Raw genomic sequence first — 15,585 nt, forward strand, 5'->3', positions numbered from 1 at the left:
ACAACAGCATACATTCGTCCAAAGTCATCTAAGTGTAACTTTGTAAGGGTGACTTTGCCTGTGTGTAGATTCTATCTCAATGTAGAAAGACAGCCATCAGTAGTTCTGCTGCTAGGACGACTGCAGCACCTTGCTCAAAGGAATCGGAAGGCCACGTTGCTCTGACACCAGTGGTTCATGGAGAGGGAACTCAAAGTGATGGCCTGTCATGAGCCCCCATGTAGCAATTTCGTTTACCAGGGGACAGCAGGGCTGATGGTGCTGGAGTATCTTAGCACCTGCTGTCTGGCCCACTCCCTTTTCTCATTGTCCTTGTGCTCAGCCAGCCTGACCCCTGTCCCCAGCAGTGGTCATATGGCCAGCACAGGCTCCTCTGTGGCCTCCAAGACCAACTGGGAGCTTGCATGGAAATCTAAACTGTGTGCTTACTGAAACATTCTTCCTATGTTCATCGCTGCTTTTCAGATTTCAAGAGTTGTCATTCAAATAAGAATAGCAGCTACTGTGTGCTGATGCGTTGTACCAACACATGACTCAAGAACTAGATCCTTTTCTTTTCCCTAAATCTTTTCCCAAGGGTTCTGAAAATCAAAGAGGTAGGCAGGTTTCTGGAGAGCCGAAACACATGTTTTGATGGTGATTGCTGACGTGAGTACCGCTGGTGGTGGGGAGGTGAAAACCAGCTCGGCATCTTGCGTACATGTCAGCTGGCAAGGCTAAATTAGGCTGTGATTATCTTAGCTCCTCTTGCCACCAGCTCAGCAATACTGAGTTGTGTTTTGTTGGGTATTTTTTTCATCCTGCTGTAAATTTCAAAATGACAGCAAGGCCCCATTTTAAGGGAAGTGAACACGTGCTGTCACTTCCAATGAGTTGTGAAAATGCTCGCTTCTGCCTTCCTAAAAGGGGCTGCTGAAGTATGGGGTTGAAGCTCAGGTTCAGCTCTGTGTTTTGAGGAACTGCCAGGCCACACCAGGCTAGGGAGGGGTCTGTGGAAGGAAGATCAGAGAGCTGTTCCCACACTTCAGCAAGCCTGTGGAAATCTCACCATGCCTCTGGAGAAAGCTGCCCAGGCCAACCACCCTCTAAGCCTCTTTGCTTTTCACTAGGATTTGGTTCCCGTAGGAATGAGGTCATCTCAGCCTGTCTAGAGCTCACCTTAGGGACTGCCCTTCCTCCAAGTGCTGCAGCACCCCCTCTCCCCTTGCGCATCTGCGCAGGGCTTGTGTGTCTTACCCCTTTGCAAGGTCTTACGCCACTCTGTCCCACCTCCTCCTAACAGACACTCCCGTAGCCCTTTTCCTCATCCGGCTAACTCAGCTCAGGACAGAAGCTCAGGTAGTTCGAATTGTTCATAAATCAGAATTAAACAGGCTGCACCGATGGTCACTGCAGAGACACGTCTATACCCTTTTCTGCACAAGCAGGCACTTGGCCCCTCCTGTTCTCAGGAACTTCCAGGTTGGCTCTAAACCGATAAAATGCCGAAATGATCAGCCAGGCAGAGACTTTTAAAAAAGGTAAAACCGACAAGGGGTCAACTAAGATTTTTGAGGACAGTGGGTCCTCTATTATATTTTCTAGGATGAAAATATAACAAATTGTTTTTCTGTCACATTTCCTCTGGGTGCTCAAGTATCAGCTACCTTGTATCGTTTCAAATCAGCAGCTCAAAGAATGAAACATGTTGAACATTTTAATTTTCACCCCAAATTAACCATTAACATTTTCTCAATTATTCTATTATTACTTATAATTTAGATGATCTAATTTCTCCTTTCATATGTGGGGGGAGAAAAGTAAGTTGACCTTTGAACAATGCAGGTTTGAGCTGTGTGGGTCTACTTACCTGTGGGTATTTTTTTTTCAATACAGTCAGCCCTCAATATCTACACGTTCCACATCTCTAACCAGATGCGGATCCGAAATGTGGCACTCGCAGGATGTGAACCCACTGATTTGGAGGGCCAACTTTTTGTATGTGCAGGTTCCACGGGGCCCACGTGGCACTTGAGTATGCACAGATTTTAGTATCCAAGGGGGATCCTGGAACCGGTTCCTCGTGGATACCGACAGGCAACTGTAGTCAAAACTCACCTTGGGTGCTCACTTTGGCACCACATATACTAAAATTGGAACGATACAGAGATTAGCATGGCCCCTGCACAAGGATGACACACAAATTTGTGAAAATTAAGAAAAATAATATTAAAAGAAAGACTCACCTTGGCCCTTGACAAAGCAGATAACAGTCAGCTTTGCCATCAAGACGGTCTTACCTGGGAGGCCAGGCGCTGTGGCTCACACTTGTAATCCTAGCATACTGGGAGGCCGAGGTGGGAGGAGTTTGAGACCAGCCTGAGCAAGAGCAAGACCCCCTCTCTACCAAAAATAGAAAAATTAGCCAGGCGTGGTGGTATGCAACTGTAGTCCCAGCTACTCAGGAGGCTGAGGCAGGAGGATCACTTGAGCCCAGGAGTTTGAGGTGGCAGTGAGCTATAATGAGGCCACTGCACTCTAGCCTAGGTGACAAAGTAAGATTCTTGTCTTTTTTTTTTTTGAGACAGACAAGACTGTCCTACCTGGAACCATTTGAAAAATTGCCTTCGGCTCCAGCCCAGCCGGCCACTATTGGCTGCAGGATCTTGGCAAACTATATAACTTCCCTAAGCCTTAGTTTCCTCATCTGTAAAATGGGGATAGTTATTCCTATTTGATAGGGGGTGGCATTATTTAGAGTTTTAAGACACCTAGCATGGTACCTGGCACATAGTAGGTACTCAGTAAGTGAGAAATAGTGTTTATTATTATACTTGGGAAGTAATAACAGCCTAGCATACAATGGATGGCCTTAAATCAGAAGGCTTTAGTTAGATGTCACCTACTCCAGGAAGCCATCCCTGGCCCCTTGGTCTGCATGAGATGCCTTTCTGGGTGTCCTCGACCCTGCACCTTCCCCCATCATAACCCTTCCCAAGCTGGTCTGCCTGCCTCCCCGCTGCCTCCCCGCCTCCACTCAGTACACAGCCCAGAGAATATTAAGATGCACCCTGTTCACTGATTTGTATGTTCCTATTAGTAGTAAAAACAGGGAGGCTTGTCATGTAACAACACAAGTGCCTTTCAAACTATGAGGACAGGGCCATAGTAAGCATGACCCCAGGTGAGCATCAAGGCCTGGTTGGCACTGGGGCCATTTGTGCAGCAACAAGGGGCAGGCTGCCCCAGTCCCAGGAGAGGGCTGGCAGGTGGGCAGCTGCTCTAGGACCTCTGCCTCACAGCTGGTTCTGTCTCCTAGGTTGGGAACTATAAGCGGACCGTGAAGCGGATTGACGATGGCCACCGCCTGTGCAGTGACCTCATGAACTGCCTGCACGAGCGGGCACGCATTGAGAAGGCATATGCCCAGCAGCTCACCGAGTGGGCCCGACGCTGGAGGCAGCTCGTGGAGAAGGGTAGGGAGGCCTGGCTTAAGGCAGCTGCTCACTAGCTAGGGGGTTTGGGCAAATCGTGGCCTCTCTGTGCCAGTTCCTCTCAGACCAGGCAGGAATATTTCTTGCAGTTTGGGAGGGGCTGTGGTTTTTGTGGAGGAGCGTCAGGGTGCCCATCACCAGCAGGCACAGGCTCCATGAACTTTCGTCTCCTTTGCTTAGAGACACAAGACTACTCTTTGCAAACGGCACCTGGGTCTCCTGTTCTAGCCCTTGTTGCACATAGGATGCACTTACACTTGCCAGTTTAACTCAGAACTTGAGGACATTCCTATCCTGTAAAAGCCCTCACTGCTCAGCACCTTGCTTTCTAACACTGAGAGCTGTTTATTTTTAAAAGCTGCCATATAGCAAGTCAGTTTAGACCACATGGTGACACATGGCAGGCTTTCTGATTTTGAATTTTAAAGGGAATAACGACAGGTGTTGTATGGTGGAGGTTTGCCCCTCTCCTCCCTACCAAAAAGCTCAGAAGATTCTGCAGCTTAGTTACAGGACACCGTTGTGTGGATAGGGACTGTGGTTAGGACATGCTTCCCAGCAGTAAAGGACCCATTATGGGGTCTCCTGGGACAGAGCAGATTAGTAGAGTCTCCCAGAGTGTGTTCTGGGTCAGGCTCTTCTGCCATGACTGCTGTCCTCAGATGAGCCAACCAGGGGGAGCCAGGCCACTGGACAACAGGCCAGCTGCCTGTCCTTCCCTTCAGTGCTGACACAGGCTGTGTCGAGGGCCCAGCACAGTTGTTGGCACAGGGTAGGAGCCCAGGTTGTGGAGCAGGCATGTGTGGGGGAGGAGGAGCCAGGGATAGGCCAGCTCCCTCAGCCGACGGTGGCTGCTGCTGCTCATTTCCACCCGCCCAAGCCCCCTCTCAGGATCCAGCTGTCAGTGCCATCCCGTCTCTTTATTCAGAACTGGAGGTTTACGAAGCACCCTTGCCACCCTCACTGGACAGGGAGCATGCTCCTTTTGCGGACACACGGCTCAGGGGTTCAGAGGGGCTAAACTTATGTGGCCACACTTCTGCCATCCCCAAGCCCCAGAGGTATGTGCCCAGAGGGTTCCCACTACCCCGCCTCACACCTCCCTACCCCGCCTCACACCTGCCTACCCCGCCTCACACCTCCGTGTCCTCACTGGGCCCACACAGGCCCTGCCCCGGTGTGCGCCCTGAGGACCGGCCAGGTCTTCTCATTTTTCACCCTCAGCCCTGACATAGCTCCCTCTCCCCCTCGAGCCTCACGCCACCCCACCCTACCCGCTACACCGAAATGACAGTCAGATTAACACCTTCCTTCCTCATGGACTGAGAACAGTGGGTAGGGAGCGAGGTGACTCAGCTTCCCCCAGCCCCCATCGAGAGTCTCCATCTGGGCCAGAGCAGGTTCCTGTGTCCCCTCCCCTTCATCCCCCTGGACAGGGCTTCCATTCTGCTGAGGAGACCGTCCCCAGTCCCACAGGCATTCTCAAACTTAAGCCGAGCTCCTGGGAGTGAGCAGAAGTGCTCCCGCAGGGGGAGACAGCACAGGGTTGGCGAAGGGCCACCCTGGGAGGCGAGGTGTGGGGTGCCGAGCACTGGGAGAGGGGTCAGCTCATTTCAGAGGGTCCCCCCTTCTCTGGCCCCTTTAACACATTGCCACACTAGAAAAAAAAATTTTTCCAGAAAACTATATAGCAACCAAAAAAAAAAAAAATTCTTTTTTCCCTTGGGACCACGGTGTTTTATTATGAAAATAGAATAAAAACTTTGAAAACAAAACGATCCTATTCAAATTTAATGAAAAATTTGTTATTTTTTTGTTTTCTGTGCATGAGTTATACGCAACTTGAAAAGTGGTTCTCGCGGCTCCCAAGGTGAAAAGACGTGTGAGTTACATGTGCTTCACCAGGCCCCGGGCTCAAAACTGGCGTGAGTTAAACACAACTCACATGGCAGTTAATGTGTTAAGCAAAGTTAGACTTCTAAGATGCAAAATTTGAATTTTTAAAGAGCTCAGTGGCTTTAAAAAAAGGAAATGCACATAGTCCCCCTATTTTCCTAGCAAAAGAGTGGCAGGGTGAATTCAGCTTCAGGAATGGACAAAGGCACCGAGCCACTGAGAGCGAGATCTGAAACAACCAGAAGGAACCTCCCAGCCAGGCCGAGGCCTAAATGCCCTGTGAGCAGCCGAGGGGGGACAGGAAATCCCCACCACAGACCAGCGCCGAGTAACCCACAGCTTCTCTCTGTGCCCAGGGCCACAGTATGGGACGGTGGAGAAGGCCTGGATGGCCGTGATGTCCGAGGCAGAGAGGGTGAGCGATCTGCACCTCGAGGTGAAGGCCTCGCTAATGAATGAAGACTTTGAGAAGATCAAGAACTGGCAGAAGGAAGCCTTCCACAAGCAGATGATGGGGGGCTTTAAGGAGACCAAGGAAGCTGAGGACGGCTTTCGGAAGGCACAGAAGCCTTGGGCCAAGAAGCTGAAAGAGGTACATCCACCCCGCAGGCTGCTTCCCTGCCCGGCCTCTCCAAGCTGGCCGCCCTCCAGCAGTGCTCCCTCCTGTATGCCCAGGAATTCCTGCCGGCTGCTTTAGGCACAAGAGGCCACAGCTGGTAGAGGAAAAGCCATTCCTCAGGCCAGAAGCCCATAGTGGCTGACATTTACCTAGGCTTACAACACTGAGTGCTTTAGGTACATTTTTTAATCCTTACCAACCCATTTTACAGACTTGGTAACTAAGGACCAGAATCATACATTGGTGGTAGCTCTTAAGTAACAATACTTTCCCCAACCCTGGGGAAGTGTCTACTGGAGAGACTTAGAAGTCCCTTTGGACTAGTAGCGAGGATTAATTTAAATGTTTTCTCCCTCTTGCGGGGTTTTTCCCCAGACTTGGAAATGATACTGATATCCCTTTTTCTACAAGTAGCAACTGGAGCCATTGGGTCTTATGGAGCCAGAACACACCTCCATGTTTGGGCTGTGACAGGCTCTCCTTTTCTCTGTCTTGGCTTTTGTCACATCTTCTCTCTGTCCCTTCTTGTCCCTGGCCCTGTCTGTAATGAAACTATTTCCCCTCCCACGAAGTCATTGCTACAAACTCCTCTTCCTCTAGAATGAAATCTATTCTTTAACTCACATACGGAAGGATCTGTTAAATTAATACACACACACCTGTGTGTGAGTGTGTGTGTGAAACTGCCATTAAAACCTCGGGGCACGTGGCTGTCACCTGACTCCCGGCAGAGCCCCTTGCTGGTGTTAGGTTTCTCCTTGGGCACTTTGTATTGCTCTTCCAGCCGCCTGGCGCACTCTCCCTGGGACATCCACACCTCCTCCTCCTCATGTGCTCCCTGTCATCTCAGGTGGCTGTCTTCAGCCCTTCCACATGAAATTTTGTCACCCACCCCTGGTGCTCCCTGCGTTATTGTCACACTTAGCACCTTCTCATCACTCCAGAATTTAATCTCTCCTGTACTGTACCTTCTTCCCCCAGCTCCTGAATGGAAGCTTCAGGAAGGCCCAGGTTCTTTTGTTCCATGCTGTGTCCCTGATGCCCAGAACCGCACATGACACAAAGCAGGCACTCATAAATTTTGTGGAGTGAATTGCTGTCATGGGCAGTTGCTGTTCTAGTGTACAGACAACTTTGTACCCGCGTTTCCCTCTCATCTTGACAGCACAAGCATTCCCAGGGGCCCTGTGACCTTTAGTGAGGGCCCTGACCTTTCAGCCACGTGGAACTCAGGAACTTGCTCTCCCTGCAGGTGGAGGCAGCAAAGAAAGCCCACCACGCAGCTTGCAAAGAGGAGAAGTTGGCCATCTCACGAGAAGCAAACAGCAAAGCAGACCCGTCCCTCAACCCTGAACAGCTGAAGAAATTGCAAGACAAAGTAGAAAAATGCAAGCAAGATGTCCTTAAGGTAAATTGTGTGCTTGTTTTTACATGTGGAGTGTCAATGTGTTACTTGTTCACGTGTCCAGCACACAACATGCCTTTGTAACTGCTCAGTTGGGTGGGTGGAGGGATAGACAGCAATAAAACACATCCCTGGCCTCAACAGGGTCACACAACTGAGCACCCTGGCACTTTACCTTACCGTAGCCATTGCACCTGCCTCGGACAAGGGGCAGAACCAGATGCTGGGCAGGCAGGGGGAACGGACAGTTGCTTGTGCTCAGGGACACAGGACGGCTGGGATTGCTGGGGGAGCAGCTTGTGCCAGAAACGCAGGCGCAGAGGGGCATGGTCAACGCAGGGGCTGACGCATAAGCTGGTCTGGAGGGTTGTAAGGACCCAAGTCGCCAGTGGCCTGGACGGCCAGGCTGAGTAAGGAGCTTAGCTGTTGCTGATGGGCCACCAAGGAGGGCCTGGAGCCCGGGGAGGGGAGGACAGGGGTAGAGGGCCAGGTGGTTCAGAAGGGTTGCTCTGGTTGTGCGGGGAGGCCTGGCTGGGGACAGAGACCTGGCGGACGGGATTGGGGGTGGGAGAGCTTATCTGGGAAGCCAGGCGAGGAGGAGACAGAGGTGTCCTATAGCCTCGTCAGTGACAGACCCCAAAGAGCGAGGGAAAGGCCATGGAGCCAAGGGTGGTGGGACGGTGGCTTTTGGCCAAGAAGAAACAGTGAACAGGCAATGTGGCATCCTGGGTGCCCTTCTGTTTCTGTCATGAAAGGAGATTCTCAGCCTTTGTGAGTTAGTGAGAAGATCAAATGACATGACTTTGTAAAAACACTTTGTAAACTGTGAAGTGCTCCAGAGATGTAGGAGGTAATTCTGCCTGGAAGGCCCTAGAGTCACTGGATTTAAAAAGCAGATGGCATCTTCATGTAATGTACAAGTTCCCAGGAGGTGAGAGGCTTGGCCCTGGACTGTGCCCCCCTCTCTCTGTCGTAAGGGGTCGAGGGCTGGAGGGTGTCATTGCCAAGGGCCTGCTTGCTTCCGTGTGAGGAGATTCCCAGCCTGCGCTTGCAGAGAGAGATGGAATGAAGTGAGAGAGGGCTGCACCCCAGGACTGGAGGCTCAGGGGGGAAAGCAGGAGTCCAGAGCAGATGGTTACTACCCACCACGCTTCCAGGCCTCAGACGAGCTGGGGCATCCCTGTTCTGGGAGGGGGGAAACCAAGGTCAGAGAGGTTAAATCACATGCCACCCAGTCATGTGAGTGCAGGGACTTGTGAACCCAAAGCCTGCAGCCTTTCTCCACTGCGCCCCGCTGCTGTGTCGTCAGCGTAGCAAGGGGGAGGTCATCTCCGTGAGAGATCATCACTCAGAGCAAGTGCTGGAATCCTTTGTGGAGCACCCTACGTTGCTGGGTCCAGGAATCTGGTTTGGAGCAGCCCAGGCGCCTCCACTGCGGGACCCAGTGAGGACCCTGGGCTGGCTGCTGAATGGGGGACACCTGGGCCAAGAAGCATGAGGCCCGGGGGGACAGCAAGGGCTTTGCCAGGATCCCAGGGAATCAGGTGCCCAGGAGGCATCTCCACGTTGTGGGGTGGAAGGGAGGGTGAGAGATGCCTTTCATGTTTTAGAACCACCCAGAGTGACAGCACCCATTGGTGCTCTTGCAGAACAGGCACGGGGCCCGAGGCCGGACATAACAGTGTGTCAGGATGACTGGGACACTTTGTAGTAGGCTCCCTCCTGGGCCTTCCCTGCCTCTGTGCCTGGCCAGTGACCTCAGACCGTGAGTGGTCCTTGTGGGCCTGGATTCCTCAGAGGAGGACAGACCCTTCCCACCGCCCTTCTTGAAGCAGTTTCTAAAAACCAGCGCCGACTGGTTGCACACGCACTTTTGTAGTGGCTGGGTAGCGACTGCATCTCGCAGTATCCATCAGAGAGGAACTTCTCGCTTCAGTGCTAAAATATTACAGTCCACACGAGGATGAAGGATGCCTCTCATTGCACCCTTGAATGTTCACTGGGAACCTCCTGTGGGGGATTTACTGAGCAGTGAGGACCCTGCTCCGTACCTGCCTGTGCTGGGGCTCAGCACGGCTGGCACAGGCCGGGTGCAGGGCAGCCTAGAGAGGAGGCACCCTGTTGCCACTGGGTTTCCTAAGGGCTCCCAGGAGGCAACCGCATCTTGAAGGGTCCCAAGACACGGTTGCTCTGTGTCACTCCAATGGCACCCCCCAGACGCTGGGTGTTGGGCCCACAGCTGCGTGTCCCGGGTATCTGAGCCAGGGCTCCCACGCGGGGCTTCCGGGCACTGGGCAGTGTGGAGGGCGGTGGTGGACAGCCACAGTGGCTGTGGAGCTCTGTTTCTGTTGGGGACACCCCAACCCTGGCAGGGATGGCCTTTTTCTGTGGTCACAGAGGATCAAAGTCCAACACCTCAGGAGCCTTGAAGTAGAACAGGAACCACAATGGCAGGAGAAGGGCATGGGGCCGGGCTGGGGGCCCCAGGGAGCAGGGTGGGACCTGCCCTCTTGAGGCTGGGGAAGGCTTCCAGAGGGGACTCTCTGGAGCATGAAGAGGAGTTTTCCAGGACATGAGTCAGAGAAGGGCATCTAGGGGGTGGGGTGAGCAGGGTGGGCAGAGGAGACCAGGGTCCCAGGTAGGGGCAGAGAAGGTGCTCTAGAGGCCTGTGGTGGCCCCACATGTGTTATCTGGGACAGCATAGCACAGTTTCCTGGTGGAACCCTCCCTCATTGCTCAGGGTCTCGAGAGGGCAGAGACTTGCAATAAGTAGGTGGTCCCATCCTGCTGTCCCTCACTTCACCTCACAAGGCCACCGTGGTCCCACCAACTAACGAAAACTCACTGTACACCAAGGTGGGGAGGTTGGAGGGAAGTCTGCAAACATGAGGTCATTGACCTCGAGGCCCATCCCTGCCAGATGCCCCTGCTCACTTGAGCCAAGCGTTAGGATTTCACGCATTTTCTAGCTGTCTCTAGATACTCTTGAGATGGGCCATACCTGCTTTTAACATCTCCTTTCTTGTAAAACCCTTCTTGGGACAGTCTGGGAGGGAACAGCTGCAGGAGGGGGAGGAGGGGGCTGGGGGACAAGGAATAGGACTTTCTCGAATGCTTCTGGCACTTAAATATCAGAACACTAGGAAGGAGAAAGTGTCCCCATTGTCTGATAAGGACAGTGAGACTCCAGGAAAACAAGAGTGATCGCCAGCATTTGGCCCAGCCCTGAACTTGTCTTCAAGGTGACTCACCAAGCCACTGCTGCTGTGGGCCAGGTCCGAGGCTCAAGGGTGACCCAGCACAGCCCTTCCTCACAGGGAGAGAGGCCAAGGGTGTGTGACACACTCAGGACCATGCACATGGAGCCCCAAGGGGACTGCTTCTTTGCCTGGTCTACCTGTTTACACCTTGATCCAACGGAGAGGGCCGATGCCAGGAGTGTGATTTACCTTGCAGAAGTGGAGGGACTGGGGCTTGAACTTGAAGTCTCTTAGACTCCAGAGCTCCTGCTCCTTGGGTTTGGAATCTGGGGAGTCCTGAGAAGCTCCAGGGGAGCGTGGGGTGAGCCGAGGGCTGAATGGAAATGAATCTTCATCTTGTGCCTGGATTTTCATTTAGACCAGAGAGAAGTATGAGAAGTCCCTGAAGGAGCTTGACCAGGGCACGCCCCAGTACATGGAGAACATGGAGCAGGTGTTTGAACAGTGCCAGCAGTTTGAGGAGAAGCGCCTGCGCTTCTTCCGGGAGGTTCTGCTGGAGGTTCAGAAGCACCTAGACCTGTCCAACGTGGCTAGGTAAGTTTCCTTTGAGCTGAAAAACACATCTCGATGAAGTCAGTGCAAAGTTGCTGCTCTCAAGGCTTGGGATGGCAGCATGAATCAGAAAGTCTTTTCTCATTGGGTCGGTTCTCCTGCTTTTCTGTCATCTTGATGCCCAGGGAGGGCCCTTCTGCTGGGCCCGTCCGCAGCTGCAGGCATGGCCGACCTGTGCGGTGCCCTGCTGCCTGTGGGGCCTGGCTGCACTAGCTGATCGCTGGCCCGAGCGGATAAGGCCAGGCACGCTCTGCCAGCTCTGCTCGTGGGTCTGGGCAGGAAGGAAGGCCACCCGTTCTGGAGCTGCAGCTAGGACCAGCCGCAGCTGGCGTATCTGAAATCCACCCCGGGGCAAGTCCAGCGTTTCCAGGCTGGGCGTGCCCTGACCCCGCGATGGTCCATCTTTGAGGCCCTTTACAAGGTCCTTTCCATCCAGAGCAACTTGCTTTCATCTCAGCCCTGCCTTCTTCAGTGGTTCTAGGCCCCGGGCAGCACAGACCCTCCAAGACTCAGTTCTAACTTGTGAAACGGAAGCCGTGATACTTCTTCTTGCTTCCTTTATCTTTGGTCCCATGACACCTTCATCAGGGCACAAGTCCAGGCTAACTGAGGGGACATAGACTTCTGTCATCCATCTATCAGGGCCGCTTAGAAATGAACCTCAGGTCAAGGCTTGTTGTTAATAGGAAATTACATTCCCTTTGTCTCCTGTATAATAGTCAAAAGCACAGCTACTCTGCCACCATTCAATTAATTTGCATGGCAGTCTTATAAACTAGGTGGCACTGTCTCCATCTTATTGATGAGGAAACTGAGGCTGGCTGAGATTAAATGACTTGCCCCGGGCCATACAGCTGGCAAGGAGCAGGGCCGGGCTTGCGTCCAGCTCTTCCATGTGTCCAATAACTTCCATTGCGCGTATGACTGTCTTCCCTCTTTGTCTCTGGGTCCAAATTTCTCCTTTGTATAAGGACACCAGTCATATTGGATTAGGGCCAATTACCCCTCCAAAGACCCTATTTTCAAGTAAGGTCACATTCTGAGGTACTGGAGTTAGGACTCCAGCTTATCTCTTGTGGACAACCCAACCCCACCCTTAACAGAGGGCGTTATGCCTGCTCAACAGAGGAGGACACCGAGGCCCAGCAAAGACGCGTGACTCAGCAGCCATACAGATTATAAGCGAGTCCGTCAGGTCCAGCAGTGGTACATACCTCTCCCCTCCGGGGCAGCTCCCTGGGAAGGTGAGATCAGAGCTGCCAAGCAGAAGGTGTCGCCCACCCGTCTTGGTGGCGGGTGTCCTGCAGCACTGGGTGCTCTTTGCATACTGCATTTGCGCATCTGGATGCAAACCCTCCAGCTTTGCTGACATAGATGAGGGATGAGGATACTTCCTGGCACACTGTAGTTTTCTCTTCCTCAACTCTGGACCTGATTCTGTGGGACCGCATGGAGTGGTACCCACGTGGTCCACATGCCCGTGTCTTTTGCACTGTCTGACGCAGAGCAAAGTTCATTTCTTGCCACCTGGTTTAATTTAAAACTCATTTGTCAAAAGCCAAAGCTGTGGTGGCTGTCTGTCCCCATCTGGGCATATGGCAGCCAAGTGACCTTCTGCCTGAGCCAGGGCAGGGGTGTCCCTGATCTGTGTCTGTAAAATCAACTCTAGTGTGGGCTGCAGCCACTGCTGTGGCTGGTGCCTGCCTTCCAAAACAGCCATGCTTCTCTCCCTGGTTTAGCTACAAAACCATTTACCGAGACCTGGAGCAGAGCATCAGGGCAGCCGACGCGGTGGAGGACCTGAGGTGGTTCAGAGCCAATCATGGGCCAGGCATGGCCATGAACTGGCCGCAGTTTGAGGTAAGAGGAGGCTGCACCCGTGACCCCATTGGCCTGGGAGGGGACCTGGGTCCACAGAGTTGAATTATACAATGTCTTTCTTAGCTGGGCGTGGTGGCTCACACCTGTAATCCTAGCACTCCGGGAGACTGAGGCAGGAGGATCACTTGAGGTTGGAAGTTCAAGACCAGCCTGAGCAAGAGCGAGACCCTGTCTCTATAAAAATAAATAAATAAATAAATAAAAATAGAAAACTTAGCTGGGTATGGTGGTGCAGGCCTATAGTCCCAGCTACGTGGGAGGCTAAGGCAGAAGGATCGCTTGAGCCTAGCAGTTTGAGGTTGTTGTGACCTAAGATGGCAACACTGCACTCTAGACAGGGCGACAGAGCAAGACTCTGTCTCAAAAAAAAAAAAAAAAAGTCTTTCTCATCCTGGATTCTATGTTGGGGTTTGCCCTGGTTACTAGGCAGCCTTTATGCATAGCTACAGTACAGACGAAGTTGGTGTTTAGAGTCCCAGGAGTCTTCAGGCATTACTGAGGCCTTCTGAATCTCTAGTGATGGTACAATTATGTTCTTTCTAGTTAAGAACATTTGACTGTCACTTGTTAACCATTGGCATTCCCTTCCCTCCTAGTGAGTCACAGCAGCTGCAGGACATGTAGGACCTCAGGTCCCTGTTCTACCCTACCCTGTGGGATGGCCAGGAAGGGGGCAGCCACAGTGCCCCCAGGCCACGTGAGGGAGGCAGTCCCAGTGGGCAGCCCTCCTTACCCTTCACACAGGGGACTTTTCCATACTCCAGCCATTAGATTCAATTAATCTTGCTTCAGAATGAACTTTCCTTTTTGTGGGTCTAAGCTTTCTAATATCTACAAAATCCGAGGGCTTGGGGATCTCAGAACTCATCCAGCTCTACGGTTGGGTCACCAGGCCCCACCTGGCCCTCCAGTGGTAGCATAGAAGGCAGAGGCCGAAAGTTTTGCCATGTCCGTTGCCTTGTGACAGAAGCTGAAGCATGCAGTGTCTGCCGACCCAGGCAGTGAAGCAAACCATTCGCCCTTTTTTGTGACTCGGCTTTCTTGTGCATAAAATGGAAATGACAGCAGCACCCACCTCCTCGGGTTGCTGGGGAAGACCCTGACCTGGCGCATGCGGGGCGATTGGCCCAGGGCCTGGCCCGCTGAGCAGTGACTCTTGTCAGACCCTCGCCCTGGCCCCGGCCCACCACACAGAAGCCTCTTTGGCTCCTTAGCTGCGTTTTTGTCAGTCCTCACACTTGGGCTTCTGTTTTTTGGACCTTCACAGGAAGATTTCTCCAAATGGCAGTGTGGGCTCCTGCAGCTGGGCACCCCTGCACTGTCCTCAGAACTTGCTCCCAGCTGAGGCTGTAGAGCAGGCTGTGCCCCTTCCACAGGGGGCCTTCCTGAGTGGCAGGGCCCCTCAGGGACAGCACAAAGCCCAGTACATCAGCACAGAAGCGTGCTGATGTGTTTTGTGCACAGCAGGTGTTTACTGTGCCTAGCATGGCACAGGAAAGCCCCTGTGAATTCACCTGGCTCCCTAGAGGTGCCTGCTGACACGAAGAGGAGAATGGTGGGGAGGAATATTTGACAAGCTGTCCCACTGGGGGGGTGTCCCCACCAGAGCCCACGAGGCCCTTTTCTCTGTGGGTCCCTGGGCTGGGAACCAGCACACGTTTGCAGCTGTTGCAGGACGGGCCTGACTTTCTCTAACGAAATGATTTGTTTTTATTTTCCATGCCACAAGGATGAAGTAAGTGTCTGTGTTCTGGTTGACTCACTTAGTGCCAAGCCCCCTGTAGCATGTCTCCAGTCCCCAGGGTCTGTGTGTGGCTCCCAGCCTGGCTCGCAGCCGTGCAGCCGACGTGGCCTCGTTGTCAGAACTGTTAAAAGCTGGCGCTTCCATTCAAAGTCTGCTTGATACTGATCCCATCCGCCTTCGGAAGCCGCCCAATCAGGAGAGATTTATATTCAAAAGTCACCATGGCGAACTCTGAGGTTCCAATTGAGTTCAGTCAGGAAAATAATTAATAGACAAAAAGATGACCCACATTTGGAGTTGGGCCCAGGTCTGCCACCCATTCTCCGTGGGCAAGTCACTTTTCCTTTCTGGGCCTCAGTTTCCTCATCTGACAAACTGACAGGTTAGACTTGATGTTTCTAAGATGGCTTGTAACCTTGAAGTGCTGTAACCGCATGTGAGCGAAGCTGTGGACTCAACCACACAAGTTTTAATTCAAGTTGTTTGATGATGGGTGGACCCGGGAGGGAAGGAGAATTCATTAAATACGTGTGTGTGTGTGTGTGTGTGTGCACACGGACATGCACGCGCACACACAGCGCTTTTCTGGGGAATCCAGACCTATGTCTTGACCTACATCTTTTGTTCTTCCCCACGCCGTTTTCGATACAGTTGATAAAAACCTGTTCACTGCTAGGAAAGTAGTATTAGGTTGGTGCAAAAGTAATCGTGATTTCTGATCATGAATTTTAAATTATTATAACTAGGCTCAAACA

The 15,585-nt window shown here is 52.5% G+C and overlaps 1 protein-coding gene across 3 annotated transcripts in view; it reads left to right on the plus strand.

Annotated features, from left to right (window-relative positions):
- Positions 1–15,585, plus strand: part of PACSIN2 (protein kinase C and casein kinase substrate in neurons 2) — a 101,288-nt gene that overhangs the window by 75,312 nt on the left and 10,391 nt on the right. For all 3 annotated transcript variants that reach the window (XM_012638104.1, XM_012638103.1, XM_012638106.1), the window contains exons 3-7: positions 3,299–3,455; positions 5,726–5,961; positions 7,241–7,396; positions 11,012–11,187; positions 12,945–13,065. In XM_012638104.1, coding sequence (XP_012493558.1) covers positions 3,299–3,455; positions 5,726–5,961; positions 7,241–7,396; positions 11,012–11,187; positions 12,945–13,065 — 846 coding nt within the window. The remainder of the gene's footprint in view (positions 1–3,298; positions 3,456–5,725; positions 5,962–7,240; positions 7,397–11,011; positions 11,188–12,944; positions 13,066–15,585) is intronic.

Source organism: Propithecus coquereli, unplaced genomic scaffold (genome assembly GCF_000956105.1).
Source record: "Propithecus coquereli isolate 6110/MARCELLA unplaced genomic scaffold, Pcoq_1.0 Scaffold126, whole genome shotgun sequence".
Lineage (NCBI taxonomy): Eukaryota > Metazoa > Chordata > Mammalia > Primates > Indriidae > Propithecus > Propithecus coquereli.